Here is a 24,901-nt window from a genome sequence, read left to right as displayed (position 1 = left end):
AGATGATCAACAAACTGGAATCGCTATGGGTTAAAATACCGGGTAGGAAAGGGCATGAAATAAAGATGGGCCTATACTATCGTCCACCCGGGCAAACCGGAGATAGCGATAAAGAAATGGATGCTGAGATGAAGCGAGAATGCAAAAGTGGTTACACAGTTGTTATGGGAGACTTCAACTATCCTGGGATAGACTGGAGTCTTGGAAGCTCAAGATGCGCTAGGGAGACAGAATTCCTGGAGGCTATACAAGATTGCTTCATGGAGCAGCTTGTTAGAGAACCGACGAGAGGAAATGCCACTCTGGATTTAATCCTAAATGGACTAAGGGGACCTGCAAAGGAAGTGGAAGTAGTGGGACCGTTGGGAAACAGTGATCATAATATGATCAAGTTCAAGGTTGAAGTAGGCATACCGAACGGAAAGAGAACCATAGCGACATCTTTCAACTTCAGGAAAGGAAACTATGAAGCAATGAGGGAAATGGTAAGGAAGAAACTTAGGAACACTTCCAAAAAATGGCAAACAGTAGAACATGCCTGGTCTTTTTTCAAAGACACAGTGAGCGAGGCACAAAATCTGCACATCCCCAGATTCAGAAAGGGGTGCAAAAAGGGTCGAACAAAAGACCCAGTATGGATGACTAAAATAGTGAAGGAAGCGATAGGCAATAAGAAAAATTCATTCAGGGAATGGAAAAAGGACAAAACTGAAGGGAACCAGAAGGAGCACAGGAAGTATCAAAAAGAATGTCACCGTGTGGTTCGAAAAGCCAAAAGAGAGTATGAAGAGAGGCTAGCCAGGGAGGCACGAAATTTCAAACCGTTCTTCAGATATGTTAAAGGGAAACAGCCAGCTAGGGAGGAGGTAGGACCGCTGGACGAAGGAGACAGGAAGGGAGCGGTGAAGGAGGAGAAAGAAGTCGCAGAAAGACTCAACATGTTCTTCTCGTCTGTATTTACAAACGAAGACACAACCAACATACCGGAACCTGAACAAATATTCAATGGAAATCAAGCAGAAAAATTAACATCCATGGAAGTGAGCCTTGATGATGTACACAGGCAGATAGAAAAACTTAAAACTGACAAATCCCCGGGTCCGGACGGAATCCATCCCAGGGTTCTGAAGGAATTAAAGGAGGAGATAGCGGAACTACTGCAGCAAATTTGCAACCTATCCTTGAAAACAGGCATGATCCCGGAGGATTGGAAGATAGCCAATGTCACGCCCATCTTTAAAAAGGGATCAAGAGGTGACCCGGGAAACTACAGACCAGTGAGTTTGACTTCGGTTCCGGGGAAACTGACGGAAGCACTGATTAAAGAACACATCGATGAACATCTGGAAAGAAACGAACTTTTGAAAACAACCCAACATGGTTTCTGCAGGGGGAGATCGTGCCTAACGAACTTATTGCACTTCTTCGAAGGAATTAACAAACGGATGGACAGAGGAGACCCCATAGACATCATATACCTTGATTTCCAAAAAGCCTTTGACAAGGTGCCTCACGAACGTCTACTCCGGAAACTGAAGAACCATGGAGTGGACGGAGACGTACATAGATGGATCAGAAACTGGTTGGCGGGTAGGAAACAGAGGGTAGGGGTGAAGGGCCACTACTCGGACTGGATGGGGGTCACGAGTGGTGTTCCGCAGGGCTCAGTGCTCGGGCCGCTGCTATTTAATATATTCATAAATGATCTAGAAACAGGCACGAAGTGTGAGATAATAAAATTTGCGGACGATACAAAACTATTTAGTGGAGCTGGGACTAAAGAGGAATGCGAAGAATTGCAAAGGGACTTGAACAAATTGGGGGAATGGGCGGCGAGATGGCAGATGAAGTTCAACGTTGAGAAATGTAAAGTATTGCATGTTGGAAACAGAAACCCGAGGTACAACTATACAATGGGAGGGATATTATTGAATGAGAGCAACCAAGAAAGGGACTTGGGGGTAATGGTGGACATGACAATGAAGCCGACGGCACAGTGCGCAACAGCCGCTAAGAAAGCAAATAGAATGCTAGGCATAATCAAGAAGGGTATTACAACAAGGACAAAAGAAGTTATCCTGCCATTGTATCGGGCGATGGTGCGCCCGCATCTGGAATACTGCGTCCAATATTGGTCTCCGTACCTTAGGAAGGATATGGCGTTACTCGAGAGGGTTCAGAGGAGAGCGACACGCTTGATAAAAGGGATGGAAAACCTCTCATACGCTGAGAGATTGGAGAAACTGGGTCTCTTTTCCCTGGAGAAGAGGAGACTTAGAGGGGATATGATAGAGACTTATAAGATCATGAAGGGCATAGAGAGAGTAGAGAAGGACAGATTCTTCAAACTTTCGAAAAATAAAAGAACAAGAGGACACTTGGAAAAGTTGAAAGGGGACAGATTTAAAACGAATGCTAGGAAGTTCTTCTTTACCCAACGAGTGGTGGACACCTGGAATGCGCTTCCAGAGGGAGTAATAGGGCAGAGTACAGTACAGGGGTTTAAGAAAGGATTGGACAATTTCCTGCTGGAAAAGGGGATAGAGGGGTATAAATAGAGGATTACTGCACAGGTCCTGGACCTGTTGGGCCGCCGCGTGAGCGGACTGCTGGGCATGATGGACCTCAGGTCTGACCCAGCAGAGGCATTGCTTATGTTCTTATGTTCTTATGTTCTTATGGGTAATTTCAATCTTGCTCATTTGGTGTAGTAACTGTAAACAGTCTCTTAAGTTACTCGGATATATCATTTACAGAATTTGTTACTGTTGGCCAGGGTAGATTTAACTTACTTCTCTCCTTTTGGTCCTGGTGTAATCGTCGATATATTTATGACTAGTATTTTAGCCCGTTACATTAACGGATCTTAGAATATATGTCTGTGTGTCTTTATTTCTGTCTTTCTCTCCCTCCCGCTGTCTGTCTTTCTGTGTCTCTCCCTGCCCCTGTGTCTTTCTTCTTTTCTTTCTATCTGTCTCTCTCCCTGCCTCCTATGCAGCAGCATTTCTCTCCCACCACTTCCCTGTGCAGCAGCAGTGTTTCCCCTACCCCACCCTTCCCGCGGTCCCAACTAACCTTCAGTAGAAGGCCCCGAAGCAGCGTGTGTAGAGTGCTGCAGACGCTGCTGGAATTGGAAGGTTTCAGGACCCGCAGCCCTTGCCGGACCAGAAGCGAGCTCTGGGTTTTTGGGGGTTTTTTTTACGCGGGCCCAGCCGGAGCAGGAGGAGAAGCCTGGGAGGCAGCAATTAAAGTCCATTCTGGCCCCCGCTGACATCGCCCTGGCCTGTTCACATCCTTAAGTTCAGACTGCAAGAGCCGCTGCATCCGACAGGCTCTGCACCGCCACGCACATGCGCACTCCTACCTGCGGGTCCCTACAGCTCACAGAAAACGGGAGCACGCAGGTAGGAGTGCGCATGTGCGCTTAGGGATTTTTTATATTAGATGAAACTGCTGGGGGTGAGGGGCCCCAGAGATTGGGGATAGAATGGGGAACATACAAGGTGCCAAACATGGACAACCGAAGGTCCATCAAGCCCAGTGGTCAAATCCAGGTCACATTTACCTGGCAAGATGTCCAACAGTAAAACAAATTTTATGCTGCTTATCCTAAGAATAAGCAGATTTTTCCAAAGTCCATCTTAATAATGGCTTATGTATTTAGGAAATTATCCAAACCTTTTTTTAAACCTCACTAAGTTAACTGGGAGAAGGGAAGAAAATGGATGCTGTTGGGAACTTCTTCAGTCACAGTATTATGAGGGATCAGTAGACTCAAGTCCCCTCATGGATACTGAACAGTGACATATGGAGCTGGGGAGAGACAAAATAGATTTGTCAAATGTATCTTTGTTTTGCCTTTTTATTTGGATCTCTGTATTGTGTGGCCTGTTTGCTTATTACTCAATAAAAAGATTTGAACTAAAATATGTACAACAAAGCCAGGTCAGGTGTCCTCCCTGGGAATATAAAAATAGCCCATTATTCGATACAGTAAGATGGGCTTACAAGGCACCAAGGAAAGCAGTAGGTCTAACACATAATTAATCTTTACTATTGCTATTAGAGGAGAATCTGGACAACCAACCACTGTGCTTGATAAATGGGACCAGCAGGACCTATATCAGATCAGTAAATTTGGTCACAGCTGATGGATGAACCATTCCATCTTTTCAGCAATTAAAGACTAGACTGGTGTAGAAAATAAGGATTACTTTGCCATCTTGCAACAATACTACACTGAATCACTGATAAGAACACATTCAACTATTTTCTTTTGATTGCCTCTTCTCATCCACATATACCTCCCACTGTACATTATCTGCTGAACTCCCTTACCAACAAATCTTTGGATAACCTTGTACTGCCACAGCAAATGCAACTATTTGAAATATTTAAAGTGAGGAAAATAAGCACAGTCTATTAAATCAATAATAAAACATCCAAAATAAATAATAATGAAATTTAAAAAGACATACAATAATAAAACAGCTCAAAAATTAACAGGGGAAAAACAGAGAATAGAATGCACCCCTTTGCACGCTTATCTTACAATTCCCGAAATGTCTGACTCAAAGAGGCAATTCTTTGAAGAATAATGAACACAGCACAATCAGTCATGGTATGAAATGAGGACTATGCACAAAGGGGGAAATTCTGTGCAGGATGCCAGTCTCAGCTGCTGCCTAAGCGGTGGCTGAGAATTGCACATCATAGTCATATACAGAACCGAATCTGTCCTAACACCTAACGTTGCCTAACCACCCTGATTCTCTAACTGGCACCCATGTCAGAGGTGGCAGTTAGAGAATCGTGCCCGATCCCTTGCCATCAGCTGATTGCAGCAAGGGAATCCCCCTGCCACAATCAGCTAAGCGGCTGTGGCAGGGGATTCCTTCCCCCCCCCTGGTGAAGTTTCACATCAGGGGGCATGCCCACTCCTTCCTGCCCCCAAACCCCCCTGCAGGAGGGATTCCCACTCCCTTCTGCTGCTACCCTCCTGCCATAAAGCAGCTTAAGTAGATAAAATCCAGTAGATTCCTAGGTATCTTTCTATAGATCAGGGGAAGGCAATTCCGGTCCTCGAGAGCCACAGGCAGGTCAGGTTTTCAGGATATCCACAATGAATATATACGAGATGAATTTGCATGCACTGCCTCCTTGAGATGCAAAATTATCTCATGCATATTTATTGTGAATACCCTGAAAACCTGACCTGCCTGTGGCTCGCGAGAACTGGAATTGCCTAGTCCTGTTATAGACAAACACTACATAGAACCGACACCATTCTTATTCCTGGTCTCCCACTAAGGCTTTTAATATCCTTTTAAGGTTCTGTTACACCAGACCATTAGTTTTAGGGTGATATGGAGTAGTGCAGATAAGATTTCATGCCAAACATGATATATTCCTTGATTTGAGAATATTTCTCAGATATATCCCACGTGGGAAATCATTGCTAGTAGGGCAGCGTCTCTATAACCTTTTCTGCTTCAATGGAGGATAAACCTATTTTAGGATACCTGGTAGAAGAGCACATCACTGTTCTGTATCTTTTTCCAGTGTGACTACAAACTGATAAAAAGACCCACTGTGTCTTCTGTTCTCTCAAATGGCTCCTTAGTAAGTTTCAGCGATGCACATGGTCTGTTTTGAGGATTACTTGTAAGAACAGCAGGAGGAAGGTTGATTTTTCAGACACTAGATTGAATATGTGGTCACTATGTTGCTTCATTGAAGGAAAAAAAAAAAAGATTGAGATACATGTGGCAAGTTACATGGATACTAAAGACCAAATATGCTACTGTTTTTCTTCGGGTTTGAGGTGGGGGTACGTTGGAAGACTGGGAAGGTTATGGACTATAGAATTTTATTTTGATGGTGTCTGATTAAAGAGTTAAAACGAAGAAAAGATCTCCTTATACTCATAGTGATGGGGATAATTGTATTATGCAGAATATAAGGGGAGGGGCCCATAACCAATATGTATTAGATACAATTTTAGTTAAAACTTTAAAGACACTAGCTGAATAATAGAAATCTTTCAGACACTTGTGACACAGCAAAGTATAAATAGCAGAGTACATATTTTCCTTAATAGAACAAAATATTTTGGTTTAATGTCTGGAACAAGATGTTGAAGCCATAGCAATAGGTCTCTGAAAATGAGCTATTGGAGCCATAGCAATAGGTCCCTGAAAATGAGCTAAAAGTCACACTAACATATTTGTTTATTAAAACATATTTTTCTTCCAGTAGTTGTTTAGACGGTTTAGAGAGAAAAAAAAAACACATCCATTTATAAGAACATAGTTTTCTTCCACTTACATAGTTAGGGCAAATATTGATGAGCTTGTAGCTGTAGAAAAATCATGTTACTATAACCATGTGGTTGCAGCCTATAGGAATGTATTGTTTCTGTAAACTATTCTGCATTAGAAGAAAACATGTCTGCACAGTCAGCGTGACCTCAGTAAACCAACAGCATGTTGTCCACTTCCTTCTATTGCCGACAAGAGGCGAGACAAATAGCATGTGATGAGTTAAGTCACTGTTGCTAAGGAAATTACTAACAAAGTAAAATTAATAGCAAGCCATGTGATTTCAATGGAAACCAATAGAATATTTGTAAATGGATTGTAATTGGAAGATGTACCCACTACTTATGTTTAACCATGAATTAATTAATGTCACGATCCCAATAAAATGGCCAGTCATTAGTAATAAGATGAGACCTTGATTGTGAGCTTACTAATTTCAGTAAGCAGTCAAATTCTCCTCAAAGCTTTGACTATTTCAACCACACTTGTGTGAGATTTCTTTCTCTGATCTCCCCTAAGATAGAATTAGGAACTGAGGAAGAATTAGGGGGGCAGGTATGTAGCCAGTCTATATATTTATTTCAATCAAACAATAGCACCAATCTAGTGCCATCTTGGTTTATTATCAATTTCTTTATGTACGAGGTAGTTATATGCGGTACGTTATTGCATATTAAGCCCCCCAAGGACTGCTATAAATGCCGGCTTTTCCTTATTATGACCGGGATAGCCATGCAAATGATTACTCACAATTGGAAGAATTGGGATCACCTTAGTTTTCCTTTTTGGTGGGTGAGCTTATGTTTAACTTATAAATATTAGAAAATGAATACTGACATGCTGGGGCATAATAAGATATTCAAATTAGTTTGGGATCCATTGACGTCTTTTGTAGATTTGCTATAGTTGTCCTTTATCTTCCGTTGTTTTTCACCCACACATCCAGGGAGGGTGGGAGTGAGAGGGGGGTATATCTTTTATTTTGCTATTATTCCTGATGGTAATGATGGATGGGGGGAGGGAATTTTTATCTTTTGTATAGATACTGATTGATTATAAGTGCTTGGTTGATTATCATTATTTGTATATAAATTGTATTGTCCTTTTTGTTGGCATTAAAAACTAAATAAAGTTCAAAAAAATAAAGAAAGAATGTGGCCAATTGCTCATAAACAGCCTTAAGCAGACTGCAAATGATTCTATACATGTGGAGTATTTTCACAAAGCACTGAATAAGTCTCAACACTAAACCTATAAAATTTTTAAAAAACTCGACCCACTATTAGCTTTCCACTATTACCCTTTCTTGGAAAATTAATCAAGAAAGCAGTGACAGTTTAACTGATGGGAAAATGTAAAGAATTTGGTTGCCATCTCAGCATCTGTGTTCCATTAAGTTCTTTAGTATAGAAACCACTCTGTCGACTTTGACTGATGACACGCAAGACCTTGTCAACTTACTTGAGGTCCAGGATGGGCCAAAGTTATTTCTTCCAAAGTAAAAACAGGATGCAGATCCAAACTGTATCAGGTGTTAAAATGCCTGTAAAACCAGCATAGATGCTTACCCACCTGGAGATCTACTGATCTCTGGAGAGTTCTGAACCTATTTGGGGTCCCACAATTTCTCCTGTTCTGCCAGAATGAAAGAAAGACTTTTATTGGATGGCTATCCCTCTTGGTGGGAATATAGGTATGCCCTGTCTGTACCTCGCTTGAGTCCCTGAATAAGCTTCACCCAACATGTTTCAGTAAGGCCACCTGAGCAGTGTGTGAGTGCTTGGACTTGGCCTTGGGCACTTTTAACACTACTGGGGGAATGGGCTGCTGGGCTACCTGACCTGAGGAGGTTGAGGAAGGCATCACAGCAGGCGCCGGAGTCTGAGCCGGGACAAACGAGGCAGGCTTGATGAGACTCGGTGCCGCAGAGGTGGTAGGCTGTGGAGTTGCAGATGATGTCAAAGGCGAAGGTCCCTTCGTGGTCGATGGCTCCGTCGAGGACTCCATGAACAGCGATTCTCACAAGACGCAACGGCACTTGAAATCACGTGCAGTGAGTGTGGAGCAAGGCCGGCATGATTTCGGGAGATGTTTAGGCCCGAGACATCAAAGACAGCGTCGATGAGGGTCCATTAGCAAAATCGCGCGCTGGCACTTGTCACACTTTAAAACCGGTGATAGGCTGGGACATAGGCCGAGAAAAGCTCCGCCGCAAGATCGAAACCGCAGGGCTGCGGCCTCGCGGCCTGCCCAGTCAAATGGAACGATGAAATTTTTTTTTTTTTTTTAAACAATAAAACACGACGAAAGTTAGCGATTAGGATCAAATAAAACCAAAACCGCAGACTTAGAAGACACAAGTGAAGAAAACTTTGCGCAGAGAGTCGAAGACAGATTTCTCGGCTCCGCAGAAAAGTAAGAACTGAGGAGACACGCCCTGGTCTGGGCGGGAAGGCACTCGCGCATGCGCGGTGCAGACGACTCAAAACTTCGAGTTTTTTCTTCAAAGAAGCGTCCGCATCAGGGCTCCGTTGGATCACATTACCCATTAGCGAGAATACCTGCCTGCTTGTCCTGGGATAATAAGCTTCATCCAACACGTTTCAGGAAGGCCACCTGCGGTGGTCCTCTAGAAGCCTCAGAAGTTTAGGATTTCCCCAGATCCTTCACTAGTTTTCCCAAGTCTTCCGACAGCAAGACCTCCCCATGGTTGCAAATAGTATCTAAATGTATCAGGGCGATCACAGTAACCCAACATGGCCATGTTTCAGCATAATCTGCCTGTGTGAAAGGTTTAGGACTGCATAAATGCCATATTCTATGTAGGTTTTTTGTTTTAAACAGGAAATGGGCATTACAGCTGTGATTTTGCACTGGCATTGGATATCAACTCAACTCTACTTGTGTTCATAACAGACTCTTGAGTACTTTGTTTCCCTCCTGGTGATCACGACGTCTCTTTCTTTCTTCTTTCCTCCTTTCCCAATTGTACATGTCAGAATTGATTTGGAAAAGCTTTGTGTACTACTATGTTATTTGTGGAAGCACATTATTTTATATTTCTTTGCCATTTCTGTGCTTCTTGAAAATAAGATTAAATATAAAATTCAAGCAATCCTGCATTTATTTTTAAGCCATCACTTGGCTAACTTTCTCACTAATCATAAAATAACTCAGAGCACAGAACCACCCCCTTCAATAGAAAGTAGGCAGGGGATGAGTCAGATTAACACCCAACTGGTCAGCCTCCTAGAGCTTTATGTTCTTACATACATTAAAAAAATGTATATATTTTTGGTACATTTGACAATTGTTTCAGACTTGGTGCCCCCAGGTAGGGCAATTCTTCAGCCAAATATTCAAGGGTTTTTAACATAGCTAATGTCTGATGCTTAAGTAAATGAAAACTAAGCCGCCTAATTTGTGTAAATGACGAAGAGAAAGGGGAAGAAGGGATTTGGATTTGTAGCCGAAAGCAACAAACAATTTGAGGGCCTTTTTATTAAAGTGTGGAAAATATTTGGATTTATCAAACTAAGAGCACTAGTTAGTGTGTAAAGGCTGTGCAGTAGTGGTCCGTGGTGAGCCATCTCCTGCAGTTACTGCATAAACACTTCTTTACCAAGGATGTACCTAATGCCTCCTCTTGAGGAAGGCGATAAGTGCACCTTTGCTAGCTACAGGTAAGTACAATGCACTAACTGAAACATGCAGTTCACACCCATTTTTTGCCCAGTTTCTGCCACCTAGCACATCATGCCCTTAATACACAAATTAGTGCATGCCATCATGTCAGCATGGTAACAGTTCCACACCTGTGTGTTAACTGCTTAACACACTTAAGTAAAAAGGTCCCTTTGGGTGTTGCAAGGAGTAGCTTTAGTGGTTAGCAAAGTGGACCAAAAACCTGAGGAATTGGGTTTGATTCTCACTGTGGGTCCTTGTGCCGAGGGATGTGACGTCACCCTCCGTTGCCCCAAGTAAAAAAACCTTAGACTATGAGCCCGCTAGGGACACAGAAAGTACCTGCATCTAATAAATGTAAACCATTTTGGTTGTGCCACAAAAAGGCAGTACATCAAATTCATCACCCTCTACCCTTCATAAATAAGCAGAGATTTCTAAACGTGTCTAAGGTCTTCATAAAAGCTTTAAAACTAATGCTACTTTTAAAGTTTGTTTCCTAGATTTTTTTTTTTATTATTATTTTAAATTTTGGAGACTACACAGTACACAACCCAACCCCCATTCTTAAAAAACAGAAGTTGTACAGATCAAGTCAAAGTTAATTTCAAGAAGTAAAACCAAAGGGAGGCGTTATCAACATGGGATAACATTTATTATTAACCAGGATTATTATTAGTAAGTCTCGCTACATAAATAGGAGCTTGTACTAAAATACCACAACTTAGTGGTTGTCCACACTGAACTTTCACCCCAAAGCAATAAAATAAGGTCTCTGTATTTAAAAGTGAACACCACAGCTACCACACCACCTTCCCCAAAGCAGGAAAACCAATCAGTCATGCAACAGTTTAATGCAGTCCTTCTCTTCTTCTCGAGTTTTCAGACCTGAAAATCCAAGTTCGCAAAGATATGAAGATCCAAATGGTAAAAAAGCCTTGATTGCTTTGTTGCTCAAGTTAGGATAACTCCTTCATAAAAATTAACACTAAAATTACTTTCTGTTAAGTTTTCAAGGACCAATCAAGTCAAAGAATAATGCTTGTCTGGGCAAGATGCTCATAACATTGACAGACAGACTCCTGTATACGCGATTTATATGTCATCTATTCTAGTAAATACTTATGAAGGAATTTATTTAATTTTTTTTTTAATAAAGTAAAATTCTGGAATCTCTTTGGGGCACACAATTTGAGAGACTCTGACTTATGCACACAAAAGGCTCCTTTTACGAAGCCGCGTTAGCGTTTTTAGTGCACGCGGCTTTTTAGCGCATGCTAAACCCGTGCTACGCAGCTAAAACTAACCCCAGCTCAAAGCTGGCGTTGGCATCTAGCGCGGCCAGCAGTTTAGCACGCGCTATTACGCGCGTTTATACCGCTAACACGGCTTCGTAAAAGGAGCCCAAAATGTAACCAGATCCGCAAAATGTACATCCCTAACCAAGTGAAAACACAAAGATAAAAGATGCTGGATCTACCCTAGTCTATACACTAGTATTATAATAAAATACTTACCACTTTTTTTTAAAGATTTAAATGAAATTACTACAAAAGCACACTGCCTTAACTGTTCCTTGTTCAGTCTTGCATAATTACCTTAAAAATTAGTTCTCTAAGCCAGGGTCTCTGAGCTAAGAAATCCACCATAGAAAATCCAGGATTCTGTCGAACTGCTGACATTGCTACCCAATATCCTCCGGAGCTACTTGGCCGGATGTTATCTGGAAAGCCAGGCATGTTTTCCAAAAACATATCTGCTCCTCCTTTCCTTAATCCAGACACGTAATACCTAGACAGAAAAGTCAGAGAATGACACACACACAAGGATACAGTCGGTTATATACACTATGAAATATTACACAAGAAGGAAAAAAAAAAAGTTTGCATACAAGAAAAACAGCTTTTTCATGTCAGATTTTTAGTAAGGTCAAAGGCTGAGCTTATTTAATATTCAAGAGTTAATGCTAAATCATGCGTTATAGCAAGATAAAAGGGCAATTCTGTAACCATCTGTATAAGGGTCATGAAAATTGGCACATGTATACAATGCACTATTCTATAACAGAATGTGTATGTGCCTTGGCACACAACCTCAAGGGTATTATACGTGGGCAGAGCATGAGTGGGGCATGGGCATGTCTTCAACTTATGCATGTAATGTACAGAATTCTGTTATGTGCAAATCATGTAACACTCTTAGGTATCAAAAATGTCTGCCTGCTACTGTTCTCACCTAATTTTAGGTGCATTTAATGCACAAGAATTCTATAACACAGGGTAGGCAATTCCAGTCCTCAAGAGCCCCAGGCAGGTCAGGTTTTCTGGATAAACATCTGCATACCATGTATGTACATCTATCTCAAACATATTTATTTAAAACTTTTTTATACCGGTTACAAAAAAACAAAATGGTTTACATCAATTAAAACATACATAATATAAAAGCAAACCAGGTCATAAAATCTACATAATTAAACAATTTATTCTCTTCAAATGTCACCTAATAAATCACAAGAGTACAATAGCAAACATGATTAAACAGATTCTTCTCTTCAAATACCTAATAGATCACAAAAATGCAGTAACGAACAGCTGAGTTTTTAGCTGTTTCTTAAACTGAAACCAATTTACACACAGTCACAATTGGTCCATCAGAGCATTCCACATTTTAACACAGCAATGCAGAAAGTCATCACTCTAGTGTCTGCGTAATTTCCCTACGCCTTTGGAATTGCTTTTGATTTTCAGATCGTAAAGATCTATTAGGCTTATAGAGTGTCACAACTTGTTGAAAGTACCATGGTGTTTGATGGTAGATGGTCTGGTGGACCACAGAAACAACTTTATGTTGCACCTGAAATACAACTGGTAACCAATGTAATTGTTTCAAAATTGGCTTAATATGTGCCATCCTGTCAACTCCCATCACTAACCTAGCTGCAGCATTTTGTACCAAATTGCAATGCTCTCCCTCTTGTTTTCGTAATTCCAAGATAAAGAGTATTACAATAGTTAACCTAAACATAACCATCCCCTGTGGGTATTCTGAAAGCCTGACTTTCTTGGGGCTCTCGAGGATTAGAACCATCTATCCCTACTATAATGGCATCTTTCAACAATGCAACCTTCCTCTATATTGTGTTGCAACATTTTCCCCTCCACGACACAATGTAACCTTTTCCCCATGATGCCACATGGGTCTCTTATCTTATAATCTGTACTGGATAAGCGCAATTAATAAATCCTGATTAAATTAGTTCAGTGGACTAACTGCAGGCCCAAGTTATAGAATTGCCCCCTAGGTTTCTAGAAGAAGAAAACAAGGGTTTAAGTAAGCCAGCCAGTGAAATTCTGCCTCATATTTCTTCCCCTTGCATCGTCTAGCCAACCTAACTTGGTAGGAACATTTATACCAGCAGTAAAATTCCACAAATCGAAAGGGATAAAAGTAAAGAATTTGTTTGAATCACAGTCCTATCTACTCTGGACATATTTTTCAGCATTCTAAATACCAGGGCTGTGGAGTCGGTAGATAAATGTTCTGACTCAGACTCCTCAGTTTTTTGTACTTCTGACTCCGACTCCACGACTCCGACTCTTCAGGTTTTTTTGTACTTATGCCAAGTTCAAAAATGGAAATTTTGACCTCAAAGACGCACCTCGTTCTGGCAGTCCAGCTGAGTTCGATGAAGAGCGATTAAACCAACTTTTGCATGAAAATCCGCGTCAAACAACAAGGGAACTGGCAGAGAAAATGGAATGCTCTCACACTGCTATAGAAAAGAATCTTCACTCGATGGGAAAGGTTCAAAAGTGTGGAGCATGAGTTCCGCATGCTTTAAGTGACGACAACAAAAATCAATGAGCCACTATCTCCGCTGGTTTGCTTGCTCGTCACTGTTCAACTCATGTTTCCTAGTTTTCCAAGTTTTATCAGTGCTTGATAAATCGCTTATTAAATACCTAAGCGATGTACAATTCAAGTAAAATAGAAATACAAATACACTGACCTTTAAATTAAAAACAAAACATACTGGGTATAACACACACGAAACAAGGGGGTAGAGGGAGAAAGTTACAATATATTTGTAGAGGAAAATATACATTTAAGGGAAAAATAACTCAAAAAAGCAAAATTATGGGATACTAAACCTAGCGTTAAAAAATAAAAATTTGTAAATCTGAGATTCATATGTTAAAAGCCTCCTTGAAAAAATATGTTTTTAAAGCTCTTTTAAAAGAAATGAGGTCCTTTATGTCTCTAATGTACTGAGGTATAGAGTTCCATAAGGTAGGGGCGATAATTGCAAACATGTCTTGTCTTCTAGTACCAATAATTTTTAAAGATGGAATTGTTAACAAGGAACGATTTCTTTACCGAATCGTTACTGGCAACGAAAAATGGTGCCTGTACATCAATATGAAGCAGCGTAAGGAATGGCTTAGCCCCGGTAAACAAACGACCCCGCGCGTGAAACAAGATATTCATCCGCGTAAAAAGATGTTGTGCGTATGGTGGGAGAGCTTGGTTGGATGAATTTTTCGAGTCTACACCAGGTGATTTCTACCAACGAGGTATTGAAAACCTTGTTGAACGTTGGAAATAAGTTGTAAACAACAACAAGGGAGAATACATTTATAAGTATTGGTGCTCCGAATTGTGCGTTGCGTGCCATAAAGTGAAGCACATGTTCGTTTTGCGGTTACGTGAGGCACTGCATGCATTGGTCTTTATTCTTACAGTAGAGAAGTCATTAATTATAACTTTTTGTGAATTGGGACATTTAAACTTGCTTTTTTTTTTAATTCCAATCTAAATTTAGTCGGAGTCGGTGCATTGTTTGGCAACTACGACTCTGACTCCAGGTAGCCGAAATTTCCTCCGACTCCGACTCCACAGCACTGCTAAATACCCCCATTTAAAACATAAACAAGATACTGAACCTGTCTAAATGAGACTGTGAAGACCGTTATTATTCCAGAAAAGACAGAGAGGATATGGTGATGTTCCATACAGAGATGAGCCTCCACTTTATTCTGAGAGAGAGACTAATATGACAGGAAATTTGTAATTCATTTCCATGTTTATTCACCAACTGCCGCTTGGTTCACACTGACAGCAGAAGCCCTAACTGATGGTGCTTTTAGTGGTGTGGAGACTTTTCTCCTGAGAACTCAAATGACACCACCTACTCGTTTTCACACAAAGCAGAGCTTCCTGATGGTTAAGGCGAACGCAGAAGCCAATCAGACATTAAAGAGAGGTTAAAAATTTCCCTTTCCCTTATCCCCAATAACTGAATTCATACGAAAGGACAATTCTGTTTAACTGTGTTTCTTATAAGTCGAAGGAAATTAAAAACAGACAAGGAAAAGATTGTAAGCACAATTTTCAAAATCTAAAGTGAAGGAACAGCAAACGGCCTTCCTACAGCACACAGATTTTGAAGGCATAAGAAAAACAGGTAATAAATAGGGAACAAGTACATCCATGCTGGTTTCTAAGTAAGAAACTGACTGTCATATCTCCAGCTGAAAATTCAAGACAGATTCCTCATGTGGATTCCAGGGTCCCGTTCTCTCACATCACACCTTTAGAGCATGCAGCGGTGGATCCTCCTCTGCTGCTCTTCCACTATCGATCGAAATACACCAGGGCTCTGTCCTGCGACCTCTTCTCTATCTATACTCATTCCGTCGGTGCTCTGATCTCTTCCCATAGTTTTCAATATCATCTCTGTGCTGACGACTCCCAGATCCCTCTCTCTATACCTGAAATCTCTACAGGAATCCAAGCACAAGTCCCAGTCCCAGCTTGCTTGTCCAACATTTTTGCCTGGATGTCCTGCTGTCACTTAAAACTAAACATGGCCAAGACTGAACTACTTGTCATTCCGCCCAAACCTACATCTTCTCTCCCTCCACCCAAACCTACTCATCTCCGCCCAAACCTACTCATCTCTCGGTGGATAACGCGCTCGCCTTCCCCGTCTCGTCGGCTCACAAACTTGGTGTCATCTTTGACTTCATCCTTCTCTGCAAAAATCCAACAGACCGCCAAAAACTATCACTTCTTTCTCTATATCACCAAAATCTGATCTTTCCTCTCTGAGCACACTAGCAAAACCCTTATCCACTCTCGCCTAGACTACTGCAACCTGCTTCCCACTGGCCTCCTGTGTAATCATCTCTCCTTCAATCCGTTCAGAATGTTGCTACACGACTTATATTTCACCAGTCAGTATGCTCACATCACCCCCTCTCCTCAAGTCACTTCACTGGCTCCCCATTCACTTCCGTATACAGTTCAAACTCCTCTTATTGCCCTACAACATAGAAACATAGAAATAGACGGCAGATAAGGGCCACGGCCCATCAAGTCTGCCCACCCCAATGACCCTCCCTATCTATCTTTGCGGATAGATCTCACATGTCTATCCCATTTGGCCTTAAAATCTGGCACGCTGCTGGCCTCAATAACCTGAAGTGGAAGACTATTCCAGCGATCAACCACCCTTTCAGTAAAGAAGAACTTCCTAGTGTCACCGTGCAGTTTCCCGCCCCTGATTTTCCAAGGATGTCCCCTTGTTGCCGTGGGACCCTTGAAAAAGAAGATATCTTCTTCCACCTCGATGCGGCCCGTGAGATACTTGAATGTCTCGATCATATCTCTCTTCTCTCTACGTTCCTCTACAAGTGTATGGGTATTCCGTCCATCAAGCAAATCTCTCCTATATGTATCCTTCTACTGCCAACTCCAGACTGTGCACTCTCTCTCTCTCTCCTGCTGCACATACGCCTGGAGCAAACTGCCTAAATCAGTTCATCAAGCTGCATCCCTGAAACTATTCAAATCCAGAGTAAAAGCCCACCTCTTTGAGAAAGCATTTAACTCATAACCCCCTCAGCACCCTGAACAACTCCCTATGCCCCTACTTGTCCTATTGTCTGTTAATTTTAGATTGTAAGCTCTACTCAGCAGGGACCATCTCTTATATTGTTGCACAGCACTGTATATACCTAGCAGCGCTATAGAAATATTAAATAGTGGTAGTAGTAGATTCAATTGTTTTTCATGAGCAGCAGCCAAGCTTTCTACTTTATGAAACAAACAAGCAAAAAGTCTAATCTACCACCGAGGATAAGGAAGCAACAGTTACTGTATGTCAACGGCAGAATCTAAACACACAAATGAAAAAGCATTCCAATACACTAAGTACAGACAAGATACAGAACTATATACTAGAAAAACTAGTGGTTACCAGATATTAAATCAAACATTCAGAACCACCGGTAAAATCAGAAATGATACTGAAGATATTTTATCTTTAATGGGTTACAAGCCTCAGGTTGTGGAGCTCTATACCCACTTTGGGTTTTCTTTTTAAGAAATTCCTCTTTACCTGCTCCTGTTCACATCACTGGCACCCTACTTTTCATTGTTCACATCACTGGCTCCTGTTCACCCACCCACCCTACCTTTCACTAAATTTTTATTTTATTTTAATCTGATTTTATCGGCCCGGTGTCTGGAGTGGCACTTTCAGCTATTATTCTAGTGTATTTTGGGACTCACAGCCCTCCTCCTCCCATTTCAAAGAAGTACTACAACATTGCAGCAGGTCAGTCTGCTATTCTGCATTATGCACCACAGGGAGATAAAAAGTTTTCTAGAAAACCATGCAATGAAGCAAAACATGGCAGGCCTCAACAGTGAAACAAACACACACTGTGTAAATTTCATGATTAACAGAAAAAAAGAGAAGACATCTAGGAAGAGAGAGTTCTGCTATAATGGCAAGACTTTCAGCCAATCATTAATCCACCAGTTTTCTATTCATTTGCAAAGCTAAATTCTCATAATCTTTCTTAAGATAAGCCAGTCATTCAAATCCTTTGAAATGGAAAAATCATGTTTCTTACCTGATAATTTTCTTTCCTTTAGTCATGTTAGACCAGTCCAGAAAAAATGGATTACGTCCATCTACCAGGGGATGGAGCCAGAGAAAAAAATAGTTGCAAGAGCTTCGCTCTTTAAGGGTATCATGCAGCCGGGAATGTTCAGTATAACTAAGCAACAGCGATCATTATAAATGACAACTGGAAGAGACTATAGCCAACATGCCACTGAAGATATACTGCTATTATAGAATGAGGCTTACTTTCAACCGACATACAGGTATCTCACAGAGTCAGGAGATGTGAGGCATCCATATGAAGGAAATGAAAAGCAGAAAGAAAACACTTAAGCAAAACCAGAGAGGGATAATTTCTGGACTGGTCTGGTATGACTAAAAGAAATAAAATCATCATAATTTTCCCTTCCATCTAGCCAGACTAGTCCAGAATGAATGGGATAGAGCAAAGCACTGCCCCAATTAGGATGGGACAAAGAAAAAAACAGAAAACAGAGAAGACGACACCTAAGGCCCCGCCCCGTGCAATACATGGTGCACCAGGTAGGGGAAGGTCTGTCATTTTCAATGGGCAGGCTTCAGACCTGGAGGGACTATACTTCCCTCCGGCTTCCAATATCTACCAAAAGTATGGGGGGGAGTTTTAGGGAGCATCCAGTGGCAGGAGGGAGTGGGCATCCCTCCTGCCTTTTTTTGAAGCGGAAGGGGGGGAAGGTGTTTGATGGTTTGGTGAGAGCCTCCATTGGCAGGAGAGAGTAAGCATTCCTCATCCCAATTTTCTCTCATGAGGGGTGATGGTGACAGCTTGGCAGGAGGAAGTGGACATCCCTCATGTCAATTTTTTCGAATGGGGGGGATTCCAGCGGCTGCATTCATCGGGTGTCATTGGGGAGGGCCATCAGTGGTGGGGGACTTTTTTTCTTTTAATGGGACAGATAGTCTGTGTCATTGAAAAATGAAAAGGCCAGACAGAACTATCAGTAACAGTGACTGACCTGTTGGTTTTTACCGACAGCTAAAACCCCTGGGGTTTTTTTTTGCATAGTCAAGCAATGTTAGTGCATCAATCGCTTCGCTCCTTTGCATGGGGTTTTAGCTAATTTGCATGGCCAGATCGGAAAATGGGTGATCAAGGGGAAAAACACGCGGTGAGCCATTTTGTGAATTAGGTGCATCTAGCCCTATGTGGGTGAGACACCTTGCTGAACTGCCAGAGACACAAAATGTGCTCAGTAAGATATTTCTAATGGTAAAAAAAAAAAAAAGTAAGCCAGAACCAAACAAAGCAAAATTATGCTCAGCCAAAAAGAAATCCACCAAAACATTGAGGCAGGAAAAATAAAACTAGCCCTCCTGAAAAACATCCAGGATGAGAAAAGATAACTTCCAAGCTGAAATGCAATATACTGGAAAGGCAAGAACAGCATAATTCTTTTTGGCAATTAAAAACTCAAAACGCACTTAAAATAAAGGCATGGAAGCTTCATGTCCACCAGCAAGCAAGAAAAAAAAAAAAAAAATAGGGGCCTACCTCAGTGAAGTAAAACTAGAAGCAGGAAGGGTAAATACATACTTGGTCTTCAGAAGACAGCCACACACACTTTCCAATAACCTTTTGCCTCACTTCACACTCCAAAGTCACCTCAGAGGTCAAGAGGAGGGACCCAGCACCCCCAGGTGTCACCCAAGCTGGAAGATAAGGGACCCAGAACCTCTGGGTATTATCAAAATTCAGTGAGAAAGTTCAGATTATAACCTGAGCAATTGTCCTCCTGTTCAACTGTCACCTGGAATTAGTCAGGCCAAGGAGCAGACAAGCACCAAGAAAGAACTCTATGATCCATCCACCATCTACTTGGAGGAAAATACTGAACATTACAGGCTACACAATACCTCCCTAAAAGAGAAAACTCTTGGAATTGTTTTTTTTCTCTGTCTCCATCAGCTGGTAGATAGACATAACTCATTCATTTTGAACTGGTCAGGAAGACACAATGGAATAAAAAGTTTTAATGACTGTTTTATAAAGAATTTATGAGGTTTTATATATTTCCTTTTTTTTTTTTGTAATATGGTAGCCCACCCAGAATGCCTTTCACCGACAGACAGAACTTATTTTAGAAAAAATAAAAAATCTGGAAGAGGCAACAACAAAGGTATTTTGAAGCTGGAAAATGGAACATGGACCTCAGTTTTATCTGAGCTGAGTTCAAGGATGGGCATGCATCCAAGCAGTGAGAAGCAGGATTAATGCTGAAGTACAATGTGAAAAAAAATCTTAGCATTTTTAGCAAATGACAGATAGAACACCCAATGGAAGAAGAGAGCAGGACATTTAAAGAAGATATTGCTAGAGAAAAACATGTGTACCTGCAAGGAGATTTTTTTTTTTTTTTAGCAAAGAGGACAGAGCACTAGAAAGAGGATTAAATTAATAAGCCAAGTAACAAGACAATGGAAAGAACCAAAACCACAAAGACTCCAAGAGATGGACAAAGAATTTGATAATCTATAGGACCAAGGCTGTTAACAGACTTAGCAGGACAAGAAGGTAAGCCATCCCATGTGGTCAGAACAAAGGTCCATCAAGCCCAAATCCTATTTCAAAGTGGACAATCAGGTTACTAATAATAACAACTTTATTTTTCTATACCGCCATAGTCAAGCGACTTCTAGGCGGTTCACATTGAAAGAAGGCTGGACAATCAGCGAATAACAAGAAGCCTAAAATAGAAAAGTTACATACTAATTTAAGTTCCATGGGTAAAGAATACATGAAAATTGGAGCTTCCTGAGAGATTGTAATAGCGTTTACAGAGGGGAATATCATAGAGAGGGTGGTCTGTTTTAGTCAGTGAATTTGTCGAATAGAGCATTTTCAATTGATTTTCAGAATGCATTGTAAGTCAGTTTGGGTTCATTTATGCAGTTTCTCAGCCAGACTTGCTGTCTATTCTCTTGGAACATGAAGGTTCTATCCAGGAATGATTTGTATCTTCAGCCTGAGATCTTTGGGTATGCAAAAATATTTTTGTTTCTGGTTGTTCGTGTGGGGTTCTGCAGAATGAAGTGAGTTTGCAGGTAGGAAGGTGCTAGTCCCCAGACTTGTTTGAAACAGATACATGCAAATTTGAATAGTCTTCGCGCTTCTATTGGTAGCCAGTGCAGTTTTTTATAGTAGGGGCTAATGTGGTCTTTTTTTCTCAGTCCGAAGATTAAGTGAACAGCGGTGTTTTGTACTAATCTCAATTTTTTGGGGGGATACCCAGGTAGATGATGTTGCAGTAGTCAAGAATGGATAGGATCAGCGATTGCACCAGCAACCTGAAGGATGTTGGGTCGAAGTATTTTTTAATGGTCCTTAGCTTCCACAGCGTGTAAAAACATTTTTTCACCAGTAAGTTTGTGTGGTCAGCCATGGTTAGGTGTGGATCTAGAGTGATACCCAGTATTTTTATGGTATTGGATATTGGATATTCGTGGTTGTTTATTTTTAACGATGTTCTCGTAATTTTGTCATTGGGGCTTGCCAAAAAGACTTTTGTTTTCTCTGTGTTTAGTTTTAGTTTGAAGGTGGTGGTCCATTTTTCGATTTCTGTGTTTGAGAGGTTGTCTATAATTTCATTTGTGATGTCAGTTAAAGGGAGTATCCAGCACATACTACAGAATGCTTCAATTCTTTTTTGCTCACCTCTAGGGATAAGTAGAGGCTTTTGTGTTGGAGGCAAAGCCTATAAAAAATTAGCAAGCTATGCTACAAGCCTTAATCATCCTGGCTCAGCAATTTCTTTTAAATTCGATATCTGTTAGTTTTATGGAGTGTCCACTAATGCAGGGCTTAAATCCTATGCATTTAAGGACTGATTCTCCAAACGGTGTCCCAACTGTAAGTGGCGGTAGATGTCCTACTGCTGTCTCACCAGCCAATCAGGATGCATGTTTAAAAAATATATATATATCCATGCCGTGAAGGACGCCTACAATATAAGCATCTGACTTGTACCTACCGATACCCAAGGCCAGTATGGGCGTCGTTTCCACTGGAAATGGCTTTGGGCATCCATAAGTGTCCTTATGCATCTTCACAGGCACGAGACAGATGCTGTTCTAAATTTAATTATCAAAAATATATCATGCTGCATCCACAACAGAATTTTTTAGAACAAAATTTTTTAAATATAATACATGTGGGGAATCTCAGAACGCCACCCTATCTAACATAGCACAGTGTGGCAGCTATCTTCAATGGCTCACCCAATCGTGTATTTTCTTTTTATAATTTTTTTTAAAAATTTACTTTTCAGTTTTCTACCATTTCATTTCTACTAGCAATTTCATAGAATTTCATATAATTATTCTTCATAATATTTAGCTGCTTTTCATTATCTGAGTCTTTGAATGGTTTTCTTGAGGGACCCCAGATAGATGATATTACAGTAGTCGAGCAGGCTTAAGATGGAGGACTGTACCAGTAGGCAAAAGGATGCTGTGTCGAAGTGCTTTCTGATGGTTCTAAGTTTCCATAGTGTCGAGAAGCCTTTTTTGATCAGTGACTCTGTGTGAATATCTAGAGCAGTGGTTTCAAACTCAAACCCTTTGCGGGGCCACATTTTGGATTTGTAGGTACTTGGAGGGCCGCAGAAAAAATAGTTAATGTCTTATTAAAGAAATGACAATTTTGCATGAGGTAAAACTCTTTATAGTTTATAAAACTTTCCTTTAACAGTTAAAAGGAAAGATATATAAACTATAAAGAGTTTTACCTCATGCAAAATTGTCATTTCTTTAATAAGACATTAACTATTTTTTCTGCGGCCCTCCAAGTACTCTATTTTTTTCTGCAGCACTCACATTTAAAGTTCAATATCTTTTCTTTCTCAAAACTGGCACATTTCAATCACTAAATTGAAAATAAAATCATTTTCCTACCTTTCTTTGGTAATTTCATCAGTCTCTGGTTGCGCTTTATTCTTCTGACTGTGTGTGCATCCTATACTTCTTCCCTTCTTTCAGCCTCCTGTATGCTTCCTCTCCTCCAGACCTCATTCCCTCCTCCAACTTTTTCTTTCTTTCTTTCTCTGTCTGTCTTTCTTTGATTCCGTGCCCCATTTTTTGCTTTGTTTCTGGTTCCCTGTCCCTCCTCCTTCTTTCTTCCTTCCTCTGTGCCCCATTTTTTGCTTTTTTTTCTGGCTCCCTTTCCCCACCTTCTTTCTTTCTTTCTTCCTTCCTGCCCTCCCCCATGCCACCGCTGCCGCGGAATAGGCTGCTGCTGCCGCTATCGGGAACAGGCCATTTCCCTGCTTCTCTTCTGCACCGGGCCGACCAACTCTCGCCGCCCGACTTCAATTCTAACGTCGGAAAGGACGTTCCGGGCAGCCAGGCAGCGATTGGCTAGCCAGAACGTCCTCTCGACGTCAGAATTGACGTCGGGCCGCGAGAGTTGGTCGGCCCTGCAGGGAAGAGAAGCAGGGAGATCAAAGAACACAGTGCCGGCCTGATCCCCGATGGCAGCAGTGAGAAGGGAAGGGAAGCAGGTTCAGCACTCTAGGGAGAACAGTGGACTGTCCCCCCCCCCCCTTGGTACGCCACTGGAGCAGCAGCGTGTCTGGCGGCTCGTTCGTTCAAAGCCACGGGTGGTGGCTCCTTGCGAGATCCGTGCCTGCGTCCGAAGCCTCTCTGATGTTGTGACATCAGAGAGGCTTCCGATGCAGGAGTGGATAGCGCAAGGAGCCGCCAACCCGCGGCTTTGAACGAACGAGCCGGCTGCTGCTCCAAAAGGAAGAGAATGATGCCTCCAGACCGCGGGCCACAAATAAAACCTGGAGAGCCACATGCGGCCCGCAGGCCGCGTGTTTGAGACCGCTGATCTAGAGTGAGGTAACAGTCTAGCGTCACTCCCAGGATTTTTATGGAATCGACGATAGGGAAGGCCTGTCCGTTCAGGGAAATTGAAGTATCTTTGATTTTGTCATTCGGGCTTGCCAGGAAGAAATTGGTTTTTTCAGAGTTGAGTTTCAGTTTGAACTCGGTCATCCACAATTCAACGTGTTTTGATGTTGATGCTAGATGATTCTTCATTTCGGAAGTCAGGTTTGTTAGAGGATGGACTATGGTGATGTCATCAGCATAAATGTAAAATGTGATTTTTAATTTTTGTAGTAGAGTCGCCAATGAGGCTAGATAAATGTTGGGGGATAAGGAGGAGCCCTGTGAGACTCCGCATGGATGGGGGGAGTCAGTATTGGCCCAATTGAATTACCCACAGTGTAACGAACCAGCTGTTTGGGGGGTTAACTAAGGCCCTCTTTTACTAAGGTGCGCTAAACATGTTAATCTATGGATGCGTTAGTGTGCGCTAATTAGAATAGCAAACGCTAATCGGTTAGCACACCTTAATAAAAGAGGGGTTAAGTCTTGATAAGTTTATATAAATTTTTTTGCCTATTCTTTTATTTCTTTGTTCTTAGATCCAATATGTGGACTAAATAAAGTAACAAAAAAGATGAATTATTAACCATATTTATGGATTGATTTATTATATTTCCTATTTCATTGCAGACTTTTATTTATTTATTAATAACAACAACAAAGCAGATGAAAAAGAAAGGACCAAGTTCAATAAGAGCAATCAATCAAAGTGAAATGCAGTTTTAGTACGACACAGGAAGTATGGTTCTATTATCTGTATTAACCGAGGACCGGATTGTTGGTAATTTGGGATAATTAAGTTGGGCCACCAGAAGAATAAGCAAGACCAGATAGGGTTCATCGTTAGTAAGCTCATGTACAATGTCTTTTTTTGTTGTCATTTTGTAATTTTATTATATTTCTAATCTTTATGCAAGTATGTGGACTTATTATAATTTGAATAAAAAAAATATATGATGTGCAATAACTTAAAAATTCAGCTCTCTGTGGATTTATAAAAACAGTAGTGTACAAGCAGACACAAGCTCTATGGGGCTTGCCAATCCTGGTC

At 41.3% G+C, this 24,901-nt stretch overlaps 1 protein-coding gene across 2 annotated transcripts in view; it reads right to left on the bottom strand.

The window, feature by feature from the left end:
* APMAP (adipocyte plasma membrane associated protein) overlaps window positions 1–24,901 on the bottom strand; it is a 64,096-nt gene that overhangs the window by 4,201 nt on the left and 34,994 nt on the right. The window contains exons 8-9 of one of the 2 annotated variants that reach the window (XM_033937885.1): window positions 11,603–11,795; window positions 10,664–10,892 (exon numbers count right to left, since the gene is read on the bottom strand). In XM_033937885.1, coding sequence (XP_033793776.1) covers window positions 10,887–10,892; window positions 11,603–11,795 — 199 coding nt within the window. In that variant the 3' untranslated portion in view covers window positions 10,664–10,886. Of the gene's footprint in view, window positions 1–10,663; window positions 10,893–11,602; window positions 11,796–24,901 lie in introns of those variants that run through there. The other variant, XM_033937884.1, reaches the window with a different exon arrangement.

This window comes from Geotrypetes seraphini, chromosome 3, assembly GCF_902459505.1.
Source record: "Geotrypetes seraphini chromosome 3, aGeoSer1.1, whole genome shotgun sequence".
NCBI classification, from domain to species: Eukaryota; Metazoa; Chordata; class Amphibia; order Gymnophiona; family Dermophiidae; genus Geotrypetes; species Geotrypetes seraphini.
This window is presented reverse-complemented; position numbering and strand designations above follow the sequence as displayed.